The 21,676-nt window shown below is 43.7% G+C and overlaps 1 protein-coding gene across 2 annotated transcripts in view; it reads left to right on the top strand.

Moving 5' to 3' along the window:
• MSRA (methionine sulfoxide reductase A) overlaps positions 1–21,676 on the top strand; it is an 89,076-nt gene that overhangs the window by 52,901 nt on the left and 14,499 nt on the right. For both annotated transcript variants that reach the window (XM_053458783.1, XM_053458784.1), the window contains exon 6: positions 10,610–10,716. In XM_053458783.1, coding sequence (XP_053314758.1) covers positions 10,610–10,716 — 107 coding nt within the window. The remainder of the gene's footprint in view (positions 1–10,609; positions 10,717–21,676) is intronic.

Here is a 21,676-nt window from a genome sequence, read left to right as displayed (position 1 = left end):
AAAAAACCAGAACGGAGGCATGTCGCCATCTGAACGGCCGGCCGGTAACGGCAGCCCGTCCGGTAACGGCAGCGCAATGAGTTACGGGGGTCTGTGTCTTTTTAACGCTCCGCATCCACGCTCTCCGACACTCTGAGTGAGAGGAGAGCTGTCTCGTGGTAAGGCTCCTGTTTCACCAAACATTGGGTAACTTCTTCTCCTGAAATGTATTCGCCGCTGCAAGTCTCATCATCCTCAGCCAGGGCAGCTGTTCATGAACTGTATACAGGCTGTTAAAACATACATGTGTTTTTTTTTGGGGGGGGGGAAAGCATTAAAAGCAATGAGTGCGAGTCTGAAGATTCTATCTGATTTATTCTAACTTTCCGCGCTCACTAACCCAACCCGCCTATTCCGAGGAGCTTACAATCTATCCCGTTAACACACCCAACCTGCATCCTGAAGAAGCCAACCGTCTTCCCCACCTTGGAGATCTCGACACACCTGACCTCTCCACATCCCTCTCGCTCCAATCAAATCATCCTCACCCAAGCAGCCCCTCTCCTTCTGTCCCATCCCCCCCTCTATCTCCTAATAGATTGTAAGCTCAGAAGATCAGGGCCCTCTTCTCCTTTTCACCGTCCCCTATTGTAATAGCGCTGCAGCATTCGCTGTAAATATAGCAGAAGGGGGAAGGGGGTGCGAGAATCTCTCCGGAGAGCCTCCTTAATCTCCGAGATGGAATCAGGTGGGGGTCAGCGAGATTGTACAGACATCCATCATTGTTGTGTGGCGTGACAAGCTTTATTGCCATTGTCTAGACAGCCAATTATATTCAAATAAAAAGGCCGGCGTTCGCCATTATTACTGTATAGACCCCTAACGTCATATATCATACGTACATCTAATCGTACATAATGGCACCTGCCAACGTCATTCTATAGAATATACATCTAACGTGGAACCTCTATAACCCCAATGCATTGTTCTACTTAATGCATTCTGGGATAGGGTTCCGATGTTGGTGCAGTTAAGTGACCTAGAACGTGTCGATGGTAACATTTCTTTTTTCACAGACGTCCCCAAATGATGTCATAAATTTAGCTCATGATGTGTGTTTGTTGCAGAATCATTTGATTTTCATTGCCAGAACTAACATATAGGATTTAGTGTTAATGAAAGTAAAGTTATGCACTTGGGAGTAAAACTGTGCAGCCGATTACGAGCTACACGGGGCCGGCCGTTGATGACTCCAAACAGCTTCTATCGATTTGGATGTCCGTATGAGGTCCTTGCAGAAGATCTCCCCGCAGACAGAGCGGAAAGTTCGAGGCCACTTGTTACGTTTTGAGGTCATGAAGAGAGATGTTCCTAACAGTAAGAGTTGCAAAGCTCTAGAATGCACTACCTGTGGAGGCGATGGCTTCGTGTTCCATGGAGACTATCCATAAACGCGATTGCTTTTTGGCAGGACGGGTACCTAGAGGTGGACATAATAATGTAAAAGTTGTTGGTCCGTGGGTCTCAGTGACCACCCATGAAGTGGTAAAATTTTTACCCCATGCTGAGCAAAATTGGCATGTGAGTGCAAATAAGGCTATTGTGTATAGGTGGACCTAATAGACATTTTTGTTTACTACATAATTACTCTTCATCAGCAAGTCCCAATACAACAATACATGCGCAGAAATGGGTATTTGGTATTTATTTTGGGATTCCAGTGAGCTGGAAATGATTCCGTCCCAAATGGGGCAGCTTCCCTCGTTTATGCCATTGAGTCATTTAAACCATCACTGGCTCCTTGCACTGATCCTTCTTCAGGACTCGGTAAAAGTCTGAGTTTGATGAGCCCGAGCGCGTCGGTCATGTTTGTGGCCGTTGTGCCTCCTTTCCAGGAGAAATACGTTAAGGAAGGTGGCCGGCCGTAGGATGCTGGATCTAAAGCCACGATTCTCCCAGAAATAAGAAAATCTTTCATACAGAAATAGCTAAATAGCCATAAATTAATTTAAATTGATTGATTGTTTGTTTGTTTTAAAAGAAAAGAAAGTGTTGATTTTTTGAATAGTGAAACAATAAGATTTGGGTTAAAACTGGTTGTTTTTAGGTTTGCTTTGAGCAGTCAATCGTTCCTCAGGTACAGATAGCTGCACTCAGGAGGCTTCATCTCCCTCTCTGTAGTTCTGTTTGCCGGGGAATTGGATGCGGGGCTGCAGTCATTACATCGAGCCGCTATTACCACCTCGTGAAACGCGCTACGATCGCCCGGACTGTGTAACATTCTATATGTATCTCAGCTCTTGGGTTATTGTAACATTCTATATGTATCTCAGATCTTGGGTTATTGTAACATTCTATATGTATCTCAGATCTTGGGTTATTGTAACATTCTATATGTATCTCTGCTCTTGGGTTATTGTAACATTCTATATGTATCTCAGCTCTTGGGTTATTGTAACGTTCTATATGTATCTCAGATCTTGGGTTATTGTAACGTTCTATATGTATCTCAGATCTTGGATTATTGTAACGTTCTATATGTATAGATCGCAAATGACCCTCAAGCAGCCCGCTGCCCAATCCACCAATCGCTGGCAAAGGATTCAGCCCCCACTTGACAAAAACATGCCATTGACCCACATGATTTAAATTGGGGCTACCAGGGGCAGGGCAAGCGATGGCAGGAGGACCATGGCCCCATGAGGCTACTCTGAGTTGGTGATGCCGTCCCATTAAAAGCTTTTTTTTCTCTGTCTTACTTGCAATTTCATGGTTAGCAACCAGAGTGTTTAGTATAATAAGCTGGCATTTGCACCCTGAAAGTTGCCGGTCCACCTCAGCTCCTCCATCACTGCTCCTCTATCACTGCTCCTCCCATCACTGCTCCTCCCGTCACTGCCCCTCCGTCACTTCCCCTCCGTCACTGCTCCCCCGTCACTGCTCCCCGTCACTGCTCCTTCCGTCACTGCTCCTCCCGTCACTGCCCCTCCGTCACTTCCCCTCCGTCACTGCTCCCCCCGTCACTGCTCTTCCCATCACTGCTCCTTCCGTCACTGGTTCCCCGTCACTGCTCCCCCGTCACTGCTCCCCGTCACTGCTTCCCCATCACTGCTCCTTCCGTCACTGCTCCCCTGTCACTGCTCCCCTGTCACTGCTCCCCCGTCACTGCTCCTCCATCACTGCTCCCCTGGTCCAAACGTAAACTTACAGTAACTCAGCCTGGGTCCGAACCCTTTCAGCCCTGCTGCCCCCAAAACCAGTCTTCACAAACTGCGATTAAATGGCTCTCTTAAAATAACTGACACCAATTTATTCGAATAGAAACAGAAGTTCCCCGTCCTTACTGTATAGAACCCCCTTCTGTTCCCACCAGAAGAACCGATCCACGGCTCTGCTCTCCGGGGCCGTAATACCTGCCTTGAAAAAAAGGTCACCTAGCAAGCTGTTTCAGTAACGTTTCCAACCCCCCCCCCATTTAAATGCCCTTCTCTAAAGGGGCCAGATCTGCTCTCACTACCTGGGGAGAATTTAAATGGAATCAACCAGAGGTGAAAGACGCCAATTTCCAAACCCCTCTTTTTTTTCGTTGAGTTTCCCAGTTTCCATGGTATTAGAACTTTATGTATTGCTTTACTCACCGATCGCACCAAGAATAAGCATAGCGGGCGACAGTAAATTTATTTTATACCTGGTGACATTCGCAATGTGCTGTAATGACGAAATGTATTAACTCTTCCTCCCTCTATATACAGTAATAACCCCCCCAGTGCTGTATACAGTAATATAACCCCCCAGCACTGTATACAGTAATATAACCCCCAGCGCTGTATACAGTAATATAACCCCCAGCGCTGTATACAGTAATATAACCCCCCAGCGCTGTATACAGTAATATAACACCAAGCGCTGTATACAGTAATATAACCCCCCAGCGCTGTATACAGTAATATAACCCCCCAGCGCTGTATACAGTAATATAACCCCCAGCGCTGTATACAGTAATATAACCCCCCAGCGCTGTATACAGTAATATAACCCCCAGTGCTGTATACAGTAATATTACCCCCAGCGCTGTATACAGTAATATAACCACCCAGCACTGTATACAGTAATATAACCCCCCAGCGCTGTATACAGTAATATAACCCCCAGCACTGTATACAGTAATATAAACCCCACCCCCAGCGCTGTATACAGTAATATAACCCCCAGCGCTGTATACAGTAATATAACCCCCAGCGCTGTATACAGTAATATAACCCCCCAGCGCTGTATACAGTAATATTACCCCCCAGCGCTGTATACAGTAATATAACCACCCAGCACTGTATACAGTAATATAACCCCCCAGCGCTGTATACAGTAATATAACCCCCAGCACTGTATACAGTAATATAAACCCCACCCCCCAGCGCTGTATACAGTAATATAACCCCCAGCACTGTATACAGTAATATAACCCCCCAGCGCTGTATACAGTAATATAACCCCCAGCGCTGTATACAGTAATATAACCCCCCAGCGCTGTATACAGTAATATAACCCCCAGCGCTGTATACAGTAATATAACCCCCCAGCGCTGTATACAGTAATATAACCCCCAGCGCTGTATACAGTAATATAACCCCCCAGCGCTGTATACAGTAATATAACCCCCAGCGCTGTATACAGTAATATAACCCCCCAGCGCCATATACAGTAATATAACCCCCAGCGCCGTATACAGTAATATAACCCCCCCAGCGCTGTATACAGTAATATAACCCCCCAGCGCCGTATACAGTAATATAACCCCCAGCGCTGTATACAGTAATATAACCCCCCAGCGCTGTATACAGTAATATAACCCCCCAGCGCTGTATACAGTAATATAACCCCCCCAGCACTGTACACAGTAATATAACCCCCCAGCGCTGTATACAGTAATATAACCCCCCAGCGCCGTATACAGTAATATAACCCCCCAGCGCTGTATACAGTAATATAACTCCCAGCGCTGTATACAGTAATATAACCCCCCCAGCTCTGTATACAGTAATATAACCCCCAGCGCTGTATACAGTAATATAACCCCCAGCGCTGTATACAGTAATATAACCCCCAGCGCTGTATACAGTAATATAACCCCCAGCGCTGTATACAGTAATATAACCCCCAGCGCTGTATACAGTAATATAACCCCCCAGCGCTGTATACAGTAATATAACCCCCAGCGCTCTATACAGTAATATAACCCCCAGCGCTGTATACAGTAATATAACCCCCAGCACTGTATACAGTAATATAACCCCCCAGCACTATATACAGTAATATAACCCCCAGCGCTCTATACAGTAATATAACCCCCAGCGCTGTATACAGTAATATAACCCCCAGCGCTGTATACAATAATATAACCCCCAGCGCTGTATACAGTAATATAACCCCCCCGCGCTGTATACAGTAATATAACTCCCCCGCGCTGTATACAGTAATATAACCCCCAGCGCTGTACACAGTAATATAACCCCCCAGCGCTGTATACAGTAATATAACCCCCCAGCGCTGTATACAGTAATATAACCCCCCAGCGCCGTATACAGTAATATAACCCCCCAGCGCTGTATACAGTAATATAACCCCCCAGCGCTGTATACAGTAATATAACCCCCCAGCGCTGTATACAGTAATATAACCCCCCCAGCGCTGTATACAGTAATATAACCCCCCCAGCGCTGTATACAGTAATATAACCCCCCCAGCACTGTACACAGTAATATAACCCCCCAGCGCTGTATACAGTAATATAACCCCCCAGCTCTGTATACAGTAATATAACCCCCCAGCTCTGTATACAGTAATATAACCCCCCAGCGCTGTATACAGTAATATAACCCCCAGCGCTGTATACAGTAATATAACCCCCAGCGCTGTATACAGTAATATAACCCCCAGCGCTGTATACAGTAATATAACCCCCAGCACTGTATACAGTAATATAACCCCCAGCACTGTATACAGTAATATAACCCCCAGCGCTCTATACAGTAATATAACCCCCAGCGCTGTATACAGTAATATAACCCCCAGCGCTGTATACAATAATATAACCCCCAGCGCTGTATACAGTAATATAACCCCCAGCGCTGTATACAATAATATAACCCCCAGCGCTGTATACAGTAATATAACCCCCAGCGCTCTATACAGTAATATAACCCCCAGCGCTGTATACAGTAATATAACCCCCAGCGCTGTATACAGTAATATAACCCCCCCGCGCTGTATACAGTAATATAACTCCCCAGCGCTGTATACAGTAATATAACCCCCAGCGCTGTATACAGTAATATAACCCCCAGCGCTGTATACAGTAATATAACCCCCAGCGCTGTATACAGTAATATAACCCCCCAGCGCTGTATACAGTAATATAACCCCCAGCGCTGTATACAGTAATATAACCCCCCAGCGCTGTATACAGTAATATAACCCCCCAGCGCTGTATACAGTAATATAACCCCCCAGCGCTGTATACAGTAATATAACCCCCCAGCGCTGTATACAGTAATATAACCCCCCCAGCGCTGTATACAGTAATATAACCCCCAGCGCTCTATACAGTAATATAACCCCCAGCGCTGTATACAGTAATATAACCCCCAGCGCTGTATACAATAATATAACCCCCAGCGCTGTATACAATAATATAACCCCCAGCGCTGTATACAGTAATATAACCCCCAGCGCTGTATACAATAATATAACCCCCAGCGCTGTATACAGTAATATAACCCCCAGCGCTCTATACAGTAATATAACCCCCAGCGCTGTATACAGTAATATAACCCCCAGCGCTGTATACAGTAATATAACCCCCCCACGCTGTATACAGTAATATAACTCCCCAGCGCTGTATACAGTAATATAACCCCCAGCGCTGTATACAGTAATATAACCCCCAGCGCTGTATACAGTAATATAACCCCCCAGCGCTGTATACAGTAATATAACCCCCCAGCGCTGTATACAGTAATATAACCCCCAGCGCTGTATACAGTAATATAACCCCCCAGCGCTGTATACAGTAATATAACCCCCCAGCGCTGTATACAGTAATATAACCCCCCAGCGCTGTATACAGTAATATAACCCCCCAGCGCTGTATACAGTAATATAACCCCCAGCACTGTATACAGTAATATAACCCCCAGCACTGTATACAGTAATATAACCCCCCAGCGCTGTATACAGTAATATAACCCCCAGCGCTGTATACAATAATATAACCCCCAGCGCTGTATACAGTAATATAACCCCCCCGCGCTGTATACAGTAATATAACTCCCCCGCGCTGTATACAGTAATATAACCCCCAGCGCTGTACACAGTAATATAACCCCCCAGCGCTGTATACAGTAATATAACCCCCCAGCGCTGTATACAGTAATATAACCCCCCAGCGCCGTATACAGTAATATAACCCCCCAGCGCTGTATACAGTAATATAACCCCCCAGCGCTGTATACAGTAATATAACCCCCCAGCGCTGTATACAGTAATATAACCCCCCCAGCGCTGTATACAGTAATATAACCCCCCCAGCGCTGTATACAGTAATATAACCCCCCAGCGCTGTACACAGTAATATAACCCCCCAGCGCTGTATACAGTAATATAACCCCCCAGCTCTGTATACAGTAATATAACCCCCCCAGCTCTGTATACAGTAATATAACCCCCCAGCGCTGTATACAGTAATATAACCCCCAGCGCTGTATACAGTAATATAACCCCCAGCGCTGTATACAGTAATATAACCCCCAGCACTGTATACAGTAATATAACCCCCCAGCACTATATACAGTAATATAACCCCCAGCGCTGTATACAGTAATATAACCCCCAGCGCTGTATACAGTAATATAACCCCCAGCGCTGTATACAATAATATAACCCCCAGCGCTGTATACAGTAATATAACCCCCAGCGCTGTATACAATAATATAACCCCCAGCGCTGTATACAGTAATATAACCCCCAGCGCTCTATACAGTAATATAACCCCCAGCGCTGTATACAGTAATATAACCCCCAGCGCTGTATACAGTAATATAACCCCCCCGCGCTGTATACAGTAATATAACTCCCCAGCGCTGTATACAGTAATATAACCCCCAGCGCTGTATACAGTAATATAACCCCCAGCGCTGTATACAGTAATATAACCCCCAGCGCTGTATACAGTAATATAACCCCCCAGCGCTGTATACAGTAATATAACCCCCAGCGCTGTATACAGTAATATAACCCCCAGCGCTGTATACAGTAATATAACCCCCCAGCGCTGTATACAGTAATATAACCCCCCAGCGCTGTATACAGTAATATAACCCCCCAGCGCTGTATACAGTAATATAACCCCCCAGCGCTGTATACAGTAATATAACCCCCAGCGCTCTATACAGTAATATAACCCCCAGCGCTGTATACAGTAATATAACCCCCAGCGCTGTATACAATAATATAACCCCCAGCGCTGTATACAGTAATATAACCCCCAGCGCTGTATACAATAATATAACCCCCAGCGCTGTATACAGTAATATAACCCCCAGCGCTCTATACAGTAATATAACCCCCAGCGCTGTATACAGTAATATAACCCCCAGCGCTGTATACAGTAATATAACCCCCCCACGCTGTATACAGTAATATAACTCCCCAGCGCTGTATACAGTAATATAACCCCCAGCGCTGTATACAGTAATATAACCCCCAGCGCTGTATACAGTAATATAACCCCCCAGCGCTGTATACAGTAATATAACCCCCCAGCGCTGTATACAGTAATATAACCCCCAGCGCTGTATACAGTAATATAACCCCCCAGCGCTGTATACAGTAATATAACCCCCCAGCGCTGTATACAGTAATATAACCCCCCAGCGCTGTATACAGTAATATAACCCCCCAGCGCTGTATACAGTAATATAACCCCCCCCAGCGCTGTATACAGTAATATAACCCCCAGCACTGTATACTGTAATATAACCCCCAGCACTGTATACAGTAATATAACCCCCCAGCGCTGTATACAGTAATATAACCCCCAGCGCTGTATACAGTAATATAACCCCCAGCACTGTATACAGTAATATAACCCCCAGCACTGTATACAGTAATATAACCCCCAGCGCTGTATACAGTAATATAACCCCCCAGCACTGTATACAGTAATATAACCCCCCAGCTCTGTATTTTTTTTTGAGGAAAATTCTGTGAAATTCAGACTGCAAGGACCACGATATCTGATATTCCAAATGTTCTTGGAGCATCTTCTAAATGTGAAGTTTCAGGCAATAAGATCCCACCCCCCCAAGATACTTTTTGCTGACTTTCATATAAATTCTCTGACCCAACCTCACGTAGTCAACTCTGAGAACCTCGGCTGAGGATAGTGTGTGTGTTCTGTAAAGGTATATTAAGGAATGGTATATTCCTTATGCCGTATTGTCTGTACTTCACCTTATCTAGCCAAGGGTATTCCGAAACCTTTAAGAGATAAATGTAACACTCAGGAAATTGTTCTGCTTTCAAATTATTCCTCCCCAAGGATCTGAACTGGTTAAATTTGTCAGATTTGGAGACGGGATCAGTCGGCCGTGACATCATTAATCATACTTTACCAGTGATTAGGAGCAGGCTTTAGAATTTGTAAAAAAAAAAAAAAAAAAAAAAAAAAAAAAAGGTCAAAAGACTTAACTGCTGTTTTATAAAATACCGCATTTCAAAAGTATGACGATGACATCATTTTTCAAGAAAGGTTCTCATAACCGACACCTAACCCGTTTGTCCTTTGCTCCGACCCGTCTGATACACCTGTCTGAAACAAATCCTCTGCGTTCCGTATTTTCGCTCGTAGAATTTCCTGTTTATTTTAATTTTTGTTATAAATTATATATTTTATATATTTGACCAAATACACATCCTTTTTTTTTTCATGGATACAAATAACGTGTCCATAGCGTGTAAAATACGATTTATCCTCACTGTAATTTGCGCCCGATAATCTAGTAAAGAGAAGATTAAGACGGTTTTATAAATGAAAAGGAAAAAAACTATCCCTTTTCCCCCCAAATCCTACGTTTTTACAGACTAAAAAAAACCCTTCTTATGATTCCTATTAACCTGCAAACACTATTTACACAGCTTAAGTATTTTTATATGTAATGTAAGGACGTTTTAATTTACTGAGAGGGTGGAAGGTAAGTGGAACAGCCTCCCAGCAGAAGTGGTAGAGGGTAATACAGTGAGGGGATTTAAACATGCATGGGATAGACATACGGCTCCTGAGTCCCTGCTTTCACTCCCGTCCTGTCTATTCCCCATTGATCGCGGGTGCTGATGGGTTGTTTTTAGGAAGGAGATAAGGCCGGCCCTTGGGTTTTAGCGCCCCCTACTGCGTGGATTTATCTTGGCGCTGGCGCTGGGGTCCCTCCACTAACTTTGCACCCAAAGTTGGCATTATGGATCGAGAAAGGGGTCCCGCTGTCATTGGCCACACAATGGCGGGATGGGGTATATATATATACACGAATAATGTATATATATTCAGCAGCCGGTGTGAAATAAGCGTTTATTCTTTCAGGAATGCGGCAGGGAAATGATGTCGGCACGATGTATCGCTCTGCCATCTACACCTACGCCGAGGAACAGACCGACGTGGCCTTAAGATCCAAAGAAGAATACCAGAAGGTAGGACGATGCTCACGGGCTTCTACGTGCTGCGCAACAACGGGGTCGGTTTACTCATCAGAAATCGGTGTGAATTTAACCCAAATATTAGAAAAAAAAATTAGAAAATGTACGTTTTATTACGGGAATTCTAGTACAGAATCTGGACAAACTCCATCCTAATATCACAAGAACCCCTGTTACACGGATAGGATGGGCATTGGCCGTTCGAAACCCAGGGGTGCAAGGTAGGCATCGCTAATAGTTTGGAGATCCAAGGGTTAAAAAAGATTGATATTTTATTTTGGACTAACCTGAAAAAGAAATCGAGTAAGAAAAAAAAAATATATATATATATAAATTTAAAAAAAAAATCTAAATCTATATATATATTTTTTTTCTTACTTGATTTCTTTTTCAGGTGAGTTAGTGTAACCCCCGTTTGTAAAATACACTTCACCGGACTGGCATTTGAAGTGTTAATTAATAGAATTGTGGATACCATGATTTAGAACATGTTTCCCCGTTGCTGCGGAGCTATTTAAAGGAACAATACCCAATGAATAAATGTACAAAAAAAAAGCTTGTAAAGTCGTCCCTTTTTCCCGTCCGGAAAGGTTAAGCGGATCAGCGCCTCGCAGTCGGTCGCGTTAAAGGGATGCTCTGCAGCACCGCAGTCTCATTAATGCCCTTCGCAGGCTCCCCGGATCGATAGCGGCTCATTCATCGAAGGGCAATTTCATTATCACGGCCGTTCGCCAAAAAACGCGGGCTTTGTTGTTCGGACGAGCCACGTCTCGGCAGAGATAAACGAGGGGCTTATCCTGCTGCAGAGGTGCAGCGATGCGCCGACACATCAGTCCTCTCCTCGTTTGTTTGATGCGGGAGAGTTAATTAAAATGTTATGGAACTTGGAAATGTAATATCTTTTGCCGGCCCTTTAAATATAGCTTTAAAGTGCCCCTCCCCCCACTTAAGGTGAAATCTTAGCAGGTCTTTCACTTTATTCTGTCCTCCCATGGTTTCATCACAAATAAAAAACAAATAAGCATTTTAAAAAGTTTTGGTTTTTTTTCCGCTGTTATGGCAACAGCCTATCAGCGCCTGCTTATGTGACACGTGGCAATTACGCATGCCAGGAAGAATTATGCATAAGGTTCATAGCACATGTATATTTTAAGAAATATTTCATTTAAGACATTATTTTTTAGGGGGGGGGAATAACTATGTATTTTATCAGCAAATAATTAAATCAAATAATATATAGATATTTTTTTTTAATTAAAAAATATTTTAAAGTTTGCAAAAAATGAAATTCATGGAATTGTGTTTTTTACACATAATTTTACATTTTTTTATGTTATATAAATGCACGTAAAGCTCTTTAGTCGGACACATTTTCCAACAATCTTTAATATTATACTTTATCTGTGAAGACTTTTTTCTTCTTATGTTCTTAAAAAAAAATACCCTTTTTGTCCTTAAATAAATAAATAAATAAAAAATCTACAGGCAATTTCAGCAAACCTCATTTTTTTTAATTTTTTTAAAAATTTTTTTATATTTTTATCTCAGCAGCCTTAAAATGAACAGATTTATGATTCCACTCCGTAACTAAACTTTGATGAAAGTGCGTGAATTAGCGTTTCCTAGAATCGTGCCACGAGAGCCAGAGGGGCCAAAACCCCAATAAGCTTCGCTAAAGTGAATAAAAGCCGTATTTGGGGTCCAGTCGGTGGAAATAAAAGGAAAACGGCAGAATAATTGCACGTTTTCTAATCCAATTCTCGCCACGGCGATGGGCGGCTGGCGGCAGAGAGCGCCAACGCGGCGACATATCCTCTACACGGGGGACTTGCCTGCCTTCTGGTTACAGGACGCACCCTCGTGGTATGGTCCCATTTTAAAGAACATTACAGTTTTAAAGAAAAATACATAAAACAGTATTTTCTAGGGCTGCAACTAACGATTATTTTAATAATCGATTAATCGGCCGATTATTTTTTCGATTAATCGATTAATCGGATAAAAAAAAACAATATGCAAATTTTTCGTTTATTTAAAAGAATTTAATGAACTGGATGTTAAAAAACAACTTAAAATTTACATTAACATTCTTATTTTGTTATGATGTAATAAAAAACAATATTTTCAAAGTACAAGAACCCAAACACAATATTTATGAAACAAAATAACCCCAAACATTCTGAAAAGAGGTGGACTATTACTGTTCAAGAAACTTTGCCCCAGCACTTTGCACTTTGCACCCAGCACTTTGCACCCAGCACTTTGCACCCAGCCCTGGCACTTTGCACCCAGCACTTTGCACCCAGCACTTTGCCCCAGCCCTGGCACTTTGCATCCAGCACTTTGCACCCAGCATTCAGCACTTTGCACCAGCACTTTGCACTTTGCACCCAGCCCTGGCACTTTGCACCCAGCACTTTGCACCCAGCCCTGGCACTTTGCACCCAGCACTGGCACTTTGCACCCAGCACTTTGCACTGTGCCCCTGCACCCAGTCTCTAACTCTGCCCTGCACCCAGCCCTGCCCCCACATTCTGCCCTGCCCCCACACTCACACTCTGCCCTGCACCCACTCTGCCCTGCACCCACACTCACACCCTGCCCTGCATCCCCACCCCCACTCTGCCCTGCACCCAGTCTCCCACTCTGCTCTGCACCCACACTCACACCCTGCATCCCCACCCCCACTCTGCCCTGCACCCAGTCTCCTGCCCTGCACCCCCCACCCCCACTCTGCCCTGCACCCCCACCCCCACTCTGCCCTGCACCCCCCCCCACTCTGCCCTGCACCCACACTCACGAACCGCTCTGTGCGAATGGAGCCACTCGCACAGAGCGAACCGCTCTGTGCGAATGGAGCCACTCGCACAGAGCGAACCGCTCTGTGCGAATGGAGCCACTCGCACAGAGCGAACCGCTCTGTGCGAATGGAGCCACTCGCACAGAGCGAACCGCTCTGTGCGAGTGGAGCCACTCGCACAGAGCGAACCGCTCTGTGCGAGTGGCTCCATTCGCACAGAGCGATTCGCTCTGTGCGAGTGGCTCTGTGCGATCCGTGCACATAGACATGAAGAATACTTACCTCCGGAACGCGTCACATCCGTCACGTAGCTAAAAGAAGGCGGAGACTGCAGAGCGTGTAGCAGAAGCGGGGAACGCTCGCGGAGGTAAGTAAAAGGAGCCGAGTGCTCCAACAACGAATTGATCACTCGATTAATCGATAACGGAAATCGTTATCGATGATTTCCGTTATCGATTATTATCGATTTTATCGATTCGTTGTTTCAGCTCTAGTATTTTCTCACTCTTCGCTCTCACACTGTCACTCTTATGCGCTCTCCCCCTCCCTTCTCTGCCTCCCGCTTCCGTGTCCCTGTCTCCTTTTCCGCAGCTCCGCTTCTTCTCTTTCCTCTTCTTCTCTTTCCTCTTCTTCTCTTTCCTCTTCTTCTCTTTCCTCTTCTTGTCCTTCTGTCTTCTTTCTTCATTCGCTTCTCCCTGGTATCAGCTCCATTGACCAGGCCTCCTGGAGCGCTTCCTCAAAACGGCAGAACCTCCGCTCTCCCCCCCTGATTGGAGCAACGAGGAGGAGCGGCTGTCCACATAGTGCGGAGACCTGGTCAACGGAGCTGATACCGGGGAGAAGCGGATGAAGAAAGAAGACAAAAGAACAAGAAGAGGCGAGAGGAGAAGTGGAACTGCGGGAAAGGAGATAGGGACACAGAAGCCGTATCTTTAGTTATTTTTTCTGTTGAGGAAGAATGACCCAAAAGACCTAAAATCCTAAAAATTGGCAGTGGGTGAATCCTGTATACCCCAAGATCCTCTTTGCTTTAAAGGAACATTCCAGCCCTGTTTTCATGGTAAATGCATTGTTTAGTTTCTGTCTCGTTTCTCCCCTCCCCGGACTTCATTTACTGAAAGCAGGAAGTGTACAGGAAGTGTACTTAAGTACACTTCCTGTACATGCTCCGTAGGGCACCCACTGTAGTTGAAATTGCATGAATGCTAACAAAACGACAGCCATTTACAGAAGTTTACTTAGACCTTGTGAAGAGGGTATTCCAGGGATAAATACATGAGGAATGGAGGCCCCTGTCCTGCAAAGCTTACACTCTAAGTATCACATTCCTTTCAGAGATGGGCTGGACTCATCAGTTGTTGGTCTCGTCTTAGATTCAGGAGCCATATCCCTATCCCATGCATGCTTAATACCCTCACTGTATTACCCTCTACCACTTCTGCCGGGAGTCTGTTCTACCACCCTCTTTGTAAAATAAAATGAGGCATTATCTATTTTTTTTTTAGCTATTGTGATTTTTTGTCATATTTTTAGGATAAAACTATTTCGCCTCTAGGAGATATTTGGCAATCGGCCTTCTTGAAAGGGCCCAAGTAGCATTATGGGGCGGAAAAAGGATTTTTAACTCATGAAATTGCCTTAAAACCTGTTCCTAAACCGTGCCTGACAGATGGCTTTACTCAATTGGTGCGGCAGCCGAGACCGCAGATCATTCTGCGCATAATTCCTGGAGGGGACGTGACCTTCGTGCATATTAGGCGCGATGACCTTTAACATACCGCCCCCCCCCCCCGTAATGTATGGATTGAACTGGAATCCGATTCTGATGAACAGAGACCTTGAATGGAGCGACGTCGCTCCTGTAGGTTTTCCGGTTGGTTAGATATGTCTCGGCTCCCCTAAATGCCTCATTTTTTATTTTATCGTTAATCATTATTATTTATTGGGTGTTTGAAGGGCTAGTAATTAGTAAATCACGGCTAACGCAGTACATCTTATTATGGGGGGGCAAGGAATCCAATAGCCTTGAAGCGTTCTCGTAGCTGACTTTGTCTCGGATTTGTTTACTTGGCTGCCCCCTAGTGGAGCGCAGGAATCACTGCAGAACCGTGCTGCACAAAAGGGGACAAAGGAATTCTGCTGACGGCTGGATGTCGGATGTTTTAATGAACGGAAATCTTTAATGCTGCGGCTTTTCTTTGTTTTTTCACACAATCCCGGTAAAAATGCTGCCCCCCCCCCGTGTTAGAATTATTTGTCTGAACATTAAAGTCTTTTTTGTGTACCGCATCGACAGATCCTGTACCCGTGTAACATCAGGGAGCGGTCTTTATCTCCTGTAATCTCTTTAAATATTATTATATGATGTGCTCCAAGGGGCCGCGTCGCAGAAACCCGCCGGTGTTCATTTTTGTTTGGCTCTGGAAGAAGGTTTATGATACAAAAAAAAAAAGAAATAGAATCTGAAGGCAGAGAGCTATCTGTCCATCCCATTGTTCTACCTGCTGAGGACATCAAACCTTATTCGGCCCTTGGCCATGTGTTATGCTCAGAGTAGCCTTATGCCTTTTTAATTCCCCCACTGTATTAACGTCTACCCCTTCTGCTGGAAGATCGTTCCATGTATCTACCACCCTCTCAGCGTAGAAGGTGCCATGTGTGATGTTGGAGCCTACTTTGAGTCATAAGAACTGATCCATGGCCAGTGGTCACGTCGCATCCCTCCTACCCACGAATATGGGCTTTGGAAATAAAAGGCTATGAAAGAGACGTATCCACCAGATTCCAATCGGAATGCCGGGGCATTACCACCAACCGCGGGCATCCACCACGTTACGTCTCAACAGAGAGTGATTCCTAAACCGATGCAAACTCTGGAGATACGGAATATTTTCTATTTGTAGGTAAATTCCTGGCCTATTTTGAAAGTGTTTGCAGTTCACCTGATGCCCCATGGTGGGTGAAACAGCCCTTTACATCACAACTATTAGACGTGCAAATGGGCCAAAAACATTCCATTGGTTCATTTTTGGCCCCTTTGTTTTCGGCAATGAATTACTTTTCCTGCGCATTCAGTTCGATGAAAACGGGGGGCATTTTTAATTCGTGAACGGAATTCGGGGGCCCCATTCACGCTCACTCATTCTTACACTCTCATTCTCGGTCACTTTCTCTCTTTTCTCTGCTCTGTGTGATTGGTGAATTTAACAAAAAAAATTAAATAAATAATAATTAAAAAAAGCCCCCTCTGGCCGGCTCATTAAATTTACAGAGAGGAAGTTTTAAAACTGAAATATTTATAGGGCGCGTTTTAATTATGGATCGTCGTAGCTTAGGGCTTTCCCGATCGTGTGGAAGAGTCTGCAGGAGTCGCTTAGCCTGTTTTTTCGGTCGAACGTAGACCTGGCCCTCCGTGTCCTTACGGCAAGAGAATAAATGGACCGATAAATGCGTTAACAAGGCAGACGTCTGCTTGGTAAAGAGAAATGGCGCGTTAAGATTACGGGTTTGGCGTAAGCAATAAATAAATAAAACAAAAAAATGGGACTGATTTGTAGAATGTGCGATATGTGCGGCTCGGAGGAGAGAAGAGAGAGGGGGAGGGGGATACATTTAAATACATAAAGGGGTTAATAAAGCACAGGAGGGACTTTTATTCCAAAGGGGTTGAAAAGTTACAACAAGAGACCGGAATCTAACCCTAGAGAGTCAGAGGATTAGATGGAATGTAAGGAAGCTTTACTTTACTGAGAGGGTTGTAGATAAGTGGAACAGCCTCCCGGCAGAAGTGGTAGAGGGTAATACAGTGAGGGAAACACGCATTGTATAGGCATACGGCTCCTGAATCTGAGCGTCTTTTTTTTTTAAAATCAGAATGACTTTTTTTTGTCAGTTTAAATTTGACTGTATAAGTGCGATATTTACATTTTTATGATATTTCCATATATGGTGAATTGCCGCAAAAGTTTTTCTTTAAAACAGGTGCATGTCAAGATATATTATTTGGGGGGGGGGTTCCCCCCTTTATATAAAACACATTCAGAAATGTAAGTATAATTCACGTGGAAACTGAACTTGATATATTGTTCCAATTCAAATTCCTCCATCAAGCGCTGGCAGCCGTCAGAGTGATTAATGCTCAATTTCCGGCAAATTCTACCCGCAATATGTTTTTTGGTGCCAAGTTATCCATTTATAGCAATTAGCAGAAATAATCCATCAATTTCTGCGATGACGGCCCCACCTCAAACCGCCCAGTATTCGAAATGACCGTATAAGGGCGATCTTGATTGAGGGGTGTGTCACTAAGGGGTGGGGCCTTACCAGGAAGTAGGAAGTGTGTCTCCGCACTGGCTTATAATAGCAGAGGATACGGGACGGATGACACCAATTCCTCATGAAGTGACATAACAAAAACGTATCTTTTATAAAGATCTTCTTTAGGGATATTTTTATATCATTTTTATCACTTTGATCTTTTAACCTCTAAAAACCCAGATCCCTGACAGCATCTCACAAAATCTAACGTAATAAAGAACTTTTTCCTCTCAAACTGCCTTTTTTATGATTTTACTTTTTAAATGATTTATTGTTATTTTATTTCTTGCAAACCAAAGATACAAACCTTCTTCCAGAGCCAAACAAAAATGAATGCGTTAACAAGGCAGACGTCTGCTTGGTAAAGAGAAATGGCGCGTTAAGATTACGGGTTTGGCGTAAGCAATAAATAAATAAAACAAAAAAATGGGACTGATTTGTAGAATGTGCGATATGTGCGGCTCGGAGGAGAGAAGAGAGGGGGAGGGGAGACATTTAAATACATAAAGGGGTTAATAAAGCACAGGAGGGACTTTTATTTCAATGGAGGGGAAAAGTTACAACAAGAGACCGGAATCTAACACTAGAGAGTCAGAGGATTAGATGGAATGTAAGGACGCGTTACTTTACTTAGATGGTGGTAGATAAGTGGAACAGCCTCCCGGCAGAAGTGGTAGAGTCTAATACAGTGAGGGAATTAAACATGCATGGGATAGACATACGGCTCCTGAATCTGAGTGGTTTAAAAAAAAAAAAAAAATCTGAATTACCTTAAAATTATTCTTGTCAGTTTAAATTTGACTGTATAAATCCGATATTAACATTTTTATGATATTTCCACATATGGTGAATTGCAGCAAACGTTTTTTTTTTTTTAAAATACAGGTGCATGTGAAAATATTTTATTTTTGGGGGGGTTATATAAAACACATTCAGAAATTTAAGTATAATTCACGTGTAAACTGAACTTGATATATTGTTCCAATTCAAATTCCTCCATCAAGCGCTGGCAGCCGTCAGAGTGATTAATGCTCAATTTAATCGCAGTCCGGCAAATTCTACCCGCAATATGTTTTTTGGTGCCAAGTAATCCATTTATAGCAATTAGCAGAAATAATCCATCAATTTCTGCGATGACAGCCCCACCTCAAACCGCCCAGTATTCGAAATGACCGTATAAGGGCGATCTTGATTGAGGGGTGTGTCACTAAGGGGTGGGGCCTTACCAGGAAGTAGGAAGTGTGTCTCCGCACTGGCTTATAATAGCAGAGGATACGGGACGGATGACACCAATTCCTCATGAAGTGACATCACAAAAACGTATCTTTTATAAAGATCTTCTTTAGGGATATTTTTATATCATTTTTATCACTTTGATCTTTTAACCTCTAAAAACCCAGATCCCTGACAGCATCTCACAAAATCTAACGTAATAAAGAACTTTTTCCTCTCAAACTGCCTTTTTTATGATTTTACTTTTTAAATGATTTATTGTTATTTTATTTCTTGCAAACCAAAGATCCCCGACTGCCGTAAGTGCCGGAATGTTGTCCAAATCTCCAAAGTTCCGTCTTTTGATAGGAATAGAACAAAAAGCTTGCGTCTTTCTGAAAGGCGATGGCGCTCGGGGAGGTAACATGAAAAACCCGCATCTCTCCGTTTGTTCCCTCTCCGCGCCCTGAAGAGATCCGGGACCAGCTGAGAGAAGCGTAAGCTCCTTGAAACGCTCAGATCTTCCTTTCAGGTTTTAATAACAATTCCGTTCTCTCCTTGTTTCGGCGTCGCTCTCAGTCCTCTCGAGTGCTTCTTCTTCTCCCCCCCCATCCGCCATTTCCCCAGTCACGACTAATTCACTCCGTCTCTTGCCACGTCTGCTCAGATGTGTCGTAAGATCATCCAGTTTCCATGGCAGCCCAAGAAAAGCCTCACACTCGGCTTATAGCGGGGATGGAGAGTAAAATTAAAAGCCCGCTGGGGTCAAAGTTCATGCCCCCCGTGTGCGCGCGTTCGCAATCATCTGCTCTGCTTGGCGGAACTAAGCATGGATTCCAAATCCCACGTAGCCCTCTTTGGGTGGACATCACGACCTCCGGATCAAAATATCATTATATTTCTTTTTTTTTTATATATTTTTATATATCTTTTTTTCCAAATAAAGGTTATTTTGCCTGAAAAATTTGGATTTTTCTTTTTCCAGTAGCTTAAAAAATTCCCAGCAAAAATTTTCCCTGTATTTCCAGCAGTGCGTTCGTACGAAGCATAGCGATCTATAAAGGTGCAATGTCTAGAATGATCCTTTTGTTATCCCCTTCTTACTGTCTTTTGAAGAAGAGACCTATGAGGTCTCGAGCACTAATAGGACATTTTTCTACCTTTCCGACTTAGGTCTCAGTCTTCTCTTTGACCTGGTCCATTGCCGTTATTAACCCATTGAAACCAATGCATTTTGTCATTAAGGGGTTAAAACGCTGCGGATGGGGTAATTCATTTTCCTGGGCATTATAAGCATAAAAAAGGCAAAAAATGTTTAAAATATCGGTGAGCGTATTTTTCTGTCGCTTGGGGCAAATATAACACTTATTTTTTTCCTTTTTTTTAATCTCCTGCTGTTACCGGAGGCTGTTATTGGAGGAGGGGGGTATTTTCCAATTACATGGGGCAAAATGTTGCCGTCGTTAACAAACAATCAGATACATTTTGTACCCCAAAAGACCTCTGGCTTCCGTGTTACGTTCACGTGTGTTCATGGCGCCGAGATACTGAAGAATTACACAGAGAATCTTACAGCAGAAAAGAGGGGTAAAGAGGGACAGGAAACAAAGGGTTAATGTGGGGCAGGAGGATTCTGATCCATAAAGACAGTACAAAGGGGATAACAAAGGAAGGCCGTACGGAGTGTATGTCCGTTAACCATTCGTCTGCCGGGAGCTCAGTCCCCTGAACGAACACGACGCCGTTAGCATTAGAGTAACACGTCTGCATCCTGCACGTCCCAAGCTTGTCAGTGTGATGAAAAGGGGTTAAAAGTAATTTCCTCCTAAGAAATAAAAAAAATCTCAGCTTTTTTTTTTTTTTTTTTAGTAGGAACCCTTTTGTTAATATCACAGAGCTAACAAAAAATGATTAATGTGAGTATTGTTCACGGGTCAAAAAAAATGCTGCGCGCTTCTTATTTGTCTCATAGCTACAGTGCCACCTAGTGGTCCCACAGAGCATTAACTGCACCTACTCTACCTGCATGTTTGGATATATATTTAATATATTATATATATATATATAAATATATATACACACAGTGTACACAAGAAATGGCAGTATTCTTACAAATATAACTTGGATAAACCACTGGATTTAAAAATAACCAGACATTACTGAGCTGGACTCCACATTATTATTACTGTTGCTTTTATATATATATATATATATCGGAGGACCCCAACTCTTCTCCTATCAGATGGCAGCCCCCAAAACTAAGGGTTCATCTCAGTAGTCAGATGGGCCCTAATACTTTCAAATCCTACTCTGATTTAATAAAATCCTTGTTCTCCCTGCTTTATCACAGCTTGAAATCCCTGCTTGCATACAGGTGCCTTCTTACAGAATATCTTCTGTCGTGTCCAGGACCGTTATTAGTACCGCCAGCGGTTAACGACAATAGATTCTTTTTAGGGAATTAAAGGGGTTAATATATAAAGGGTGATTTGACAAATCGGGCAGACATTGCCATACATCCCATGCGTCCCAGTTTTTGTGTGCCAGTCCTGGCTGCTCCACTGTCTTTTGCATGAGCTCAGTGGGTAGCAGATGTTATTGATATTCCCATTAATGCTATGTAAA

Source organism: Spea bombifrons, chromosome 3 (genome assembly GCF_027358695.1).
Source record: "Spea bombifrons isolate aSpeBom1 chromosome 3, aSpeBom1.2.pri, whole genome shotgun sequence".
NCBI lineage: Eukaryota > Metazoa > Chordata > Amphibia > Anura > Pelobatidae > Spea > Spea bombifrons.
Note: the sequence above shows the minus strand (reverse complement) of the source record. Positions and strands in the feature narration are given on the sequence as shown.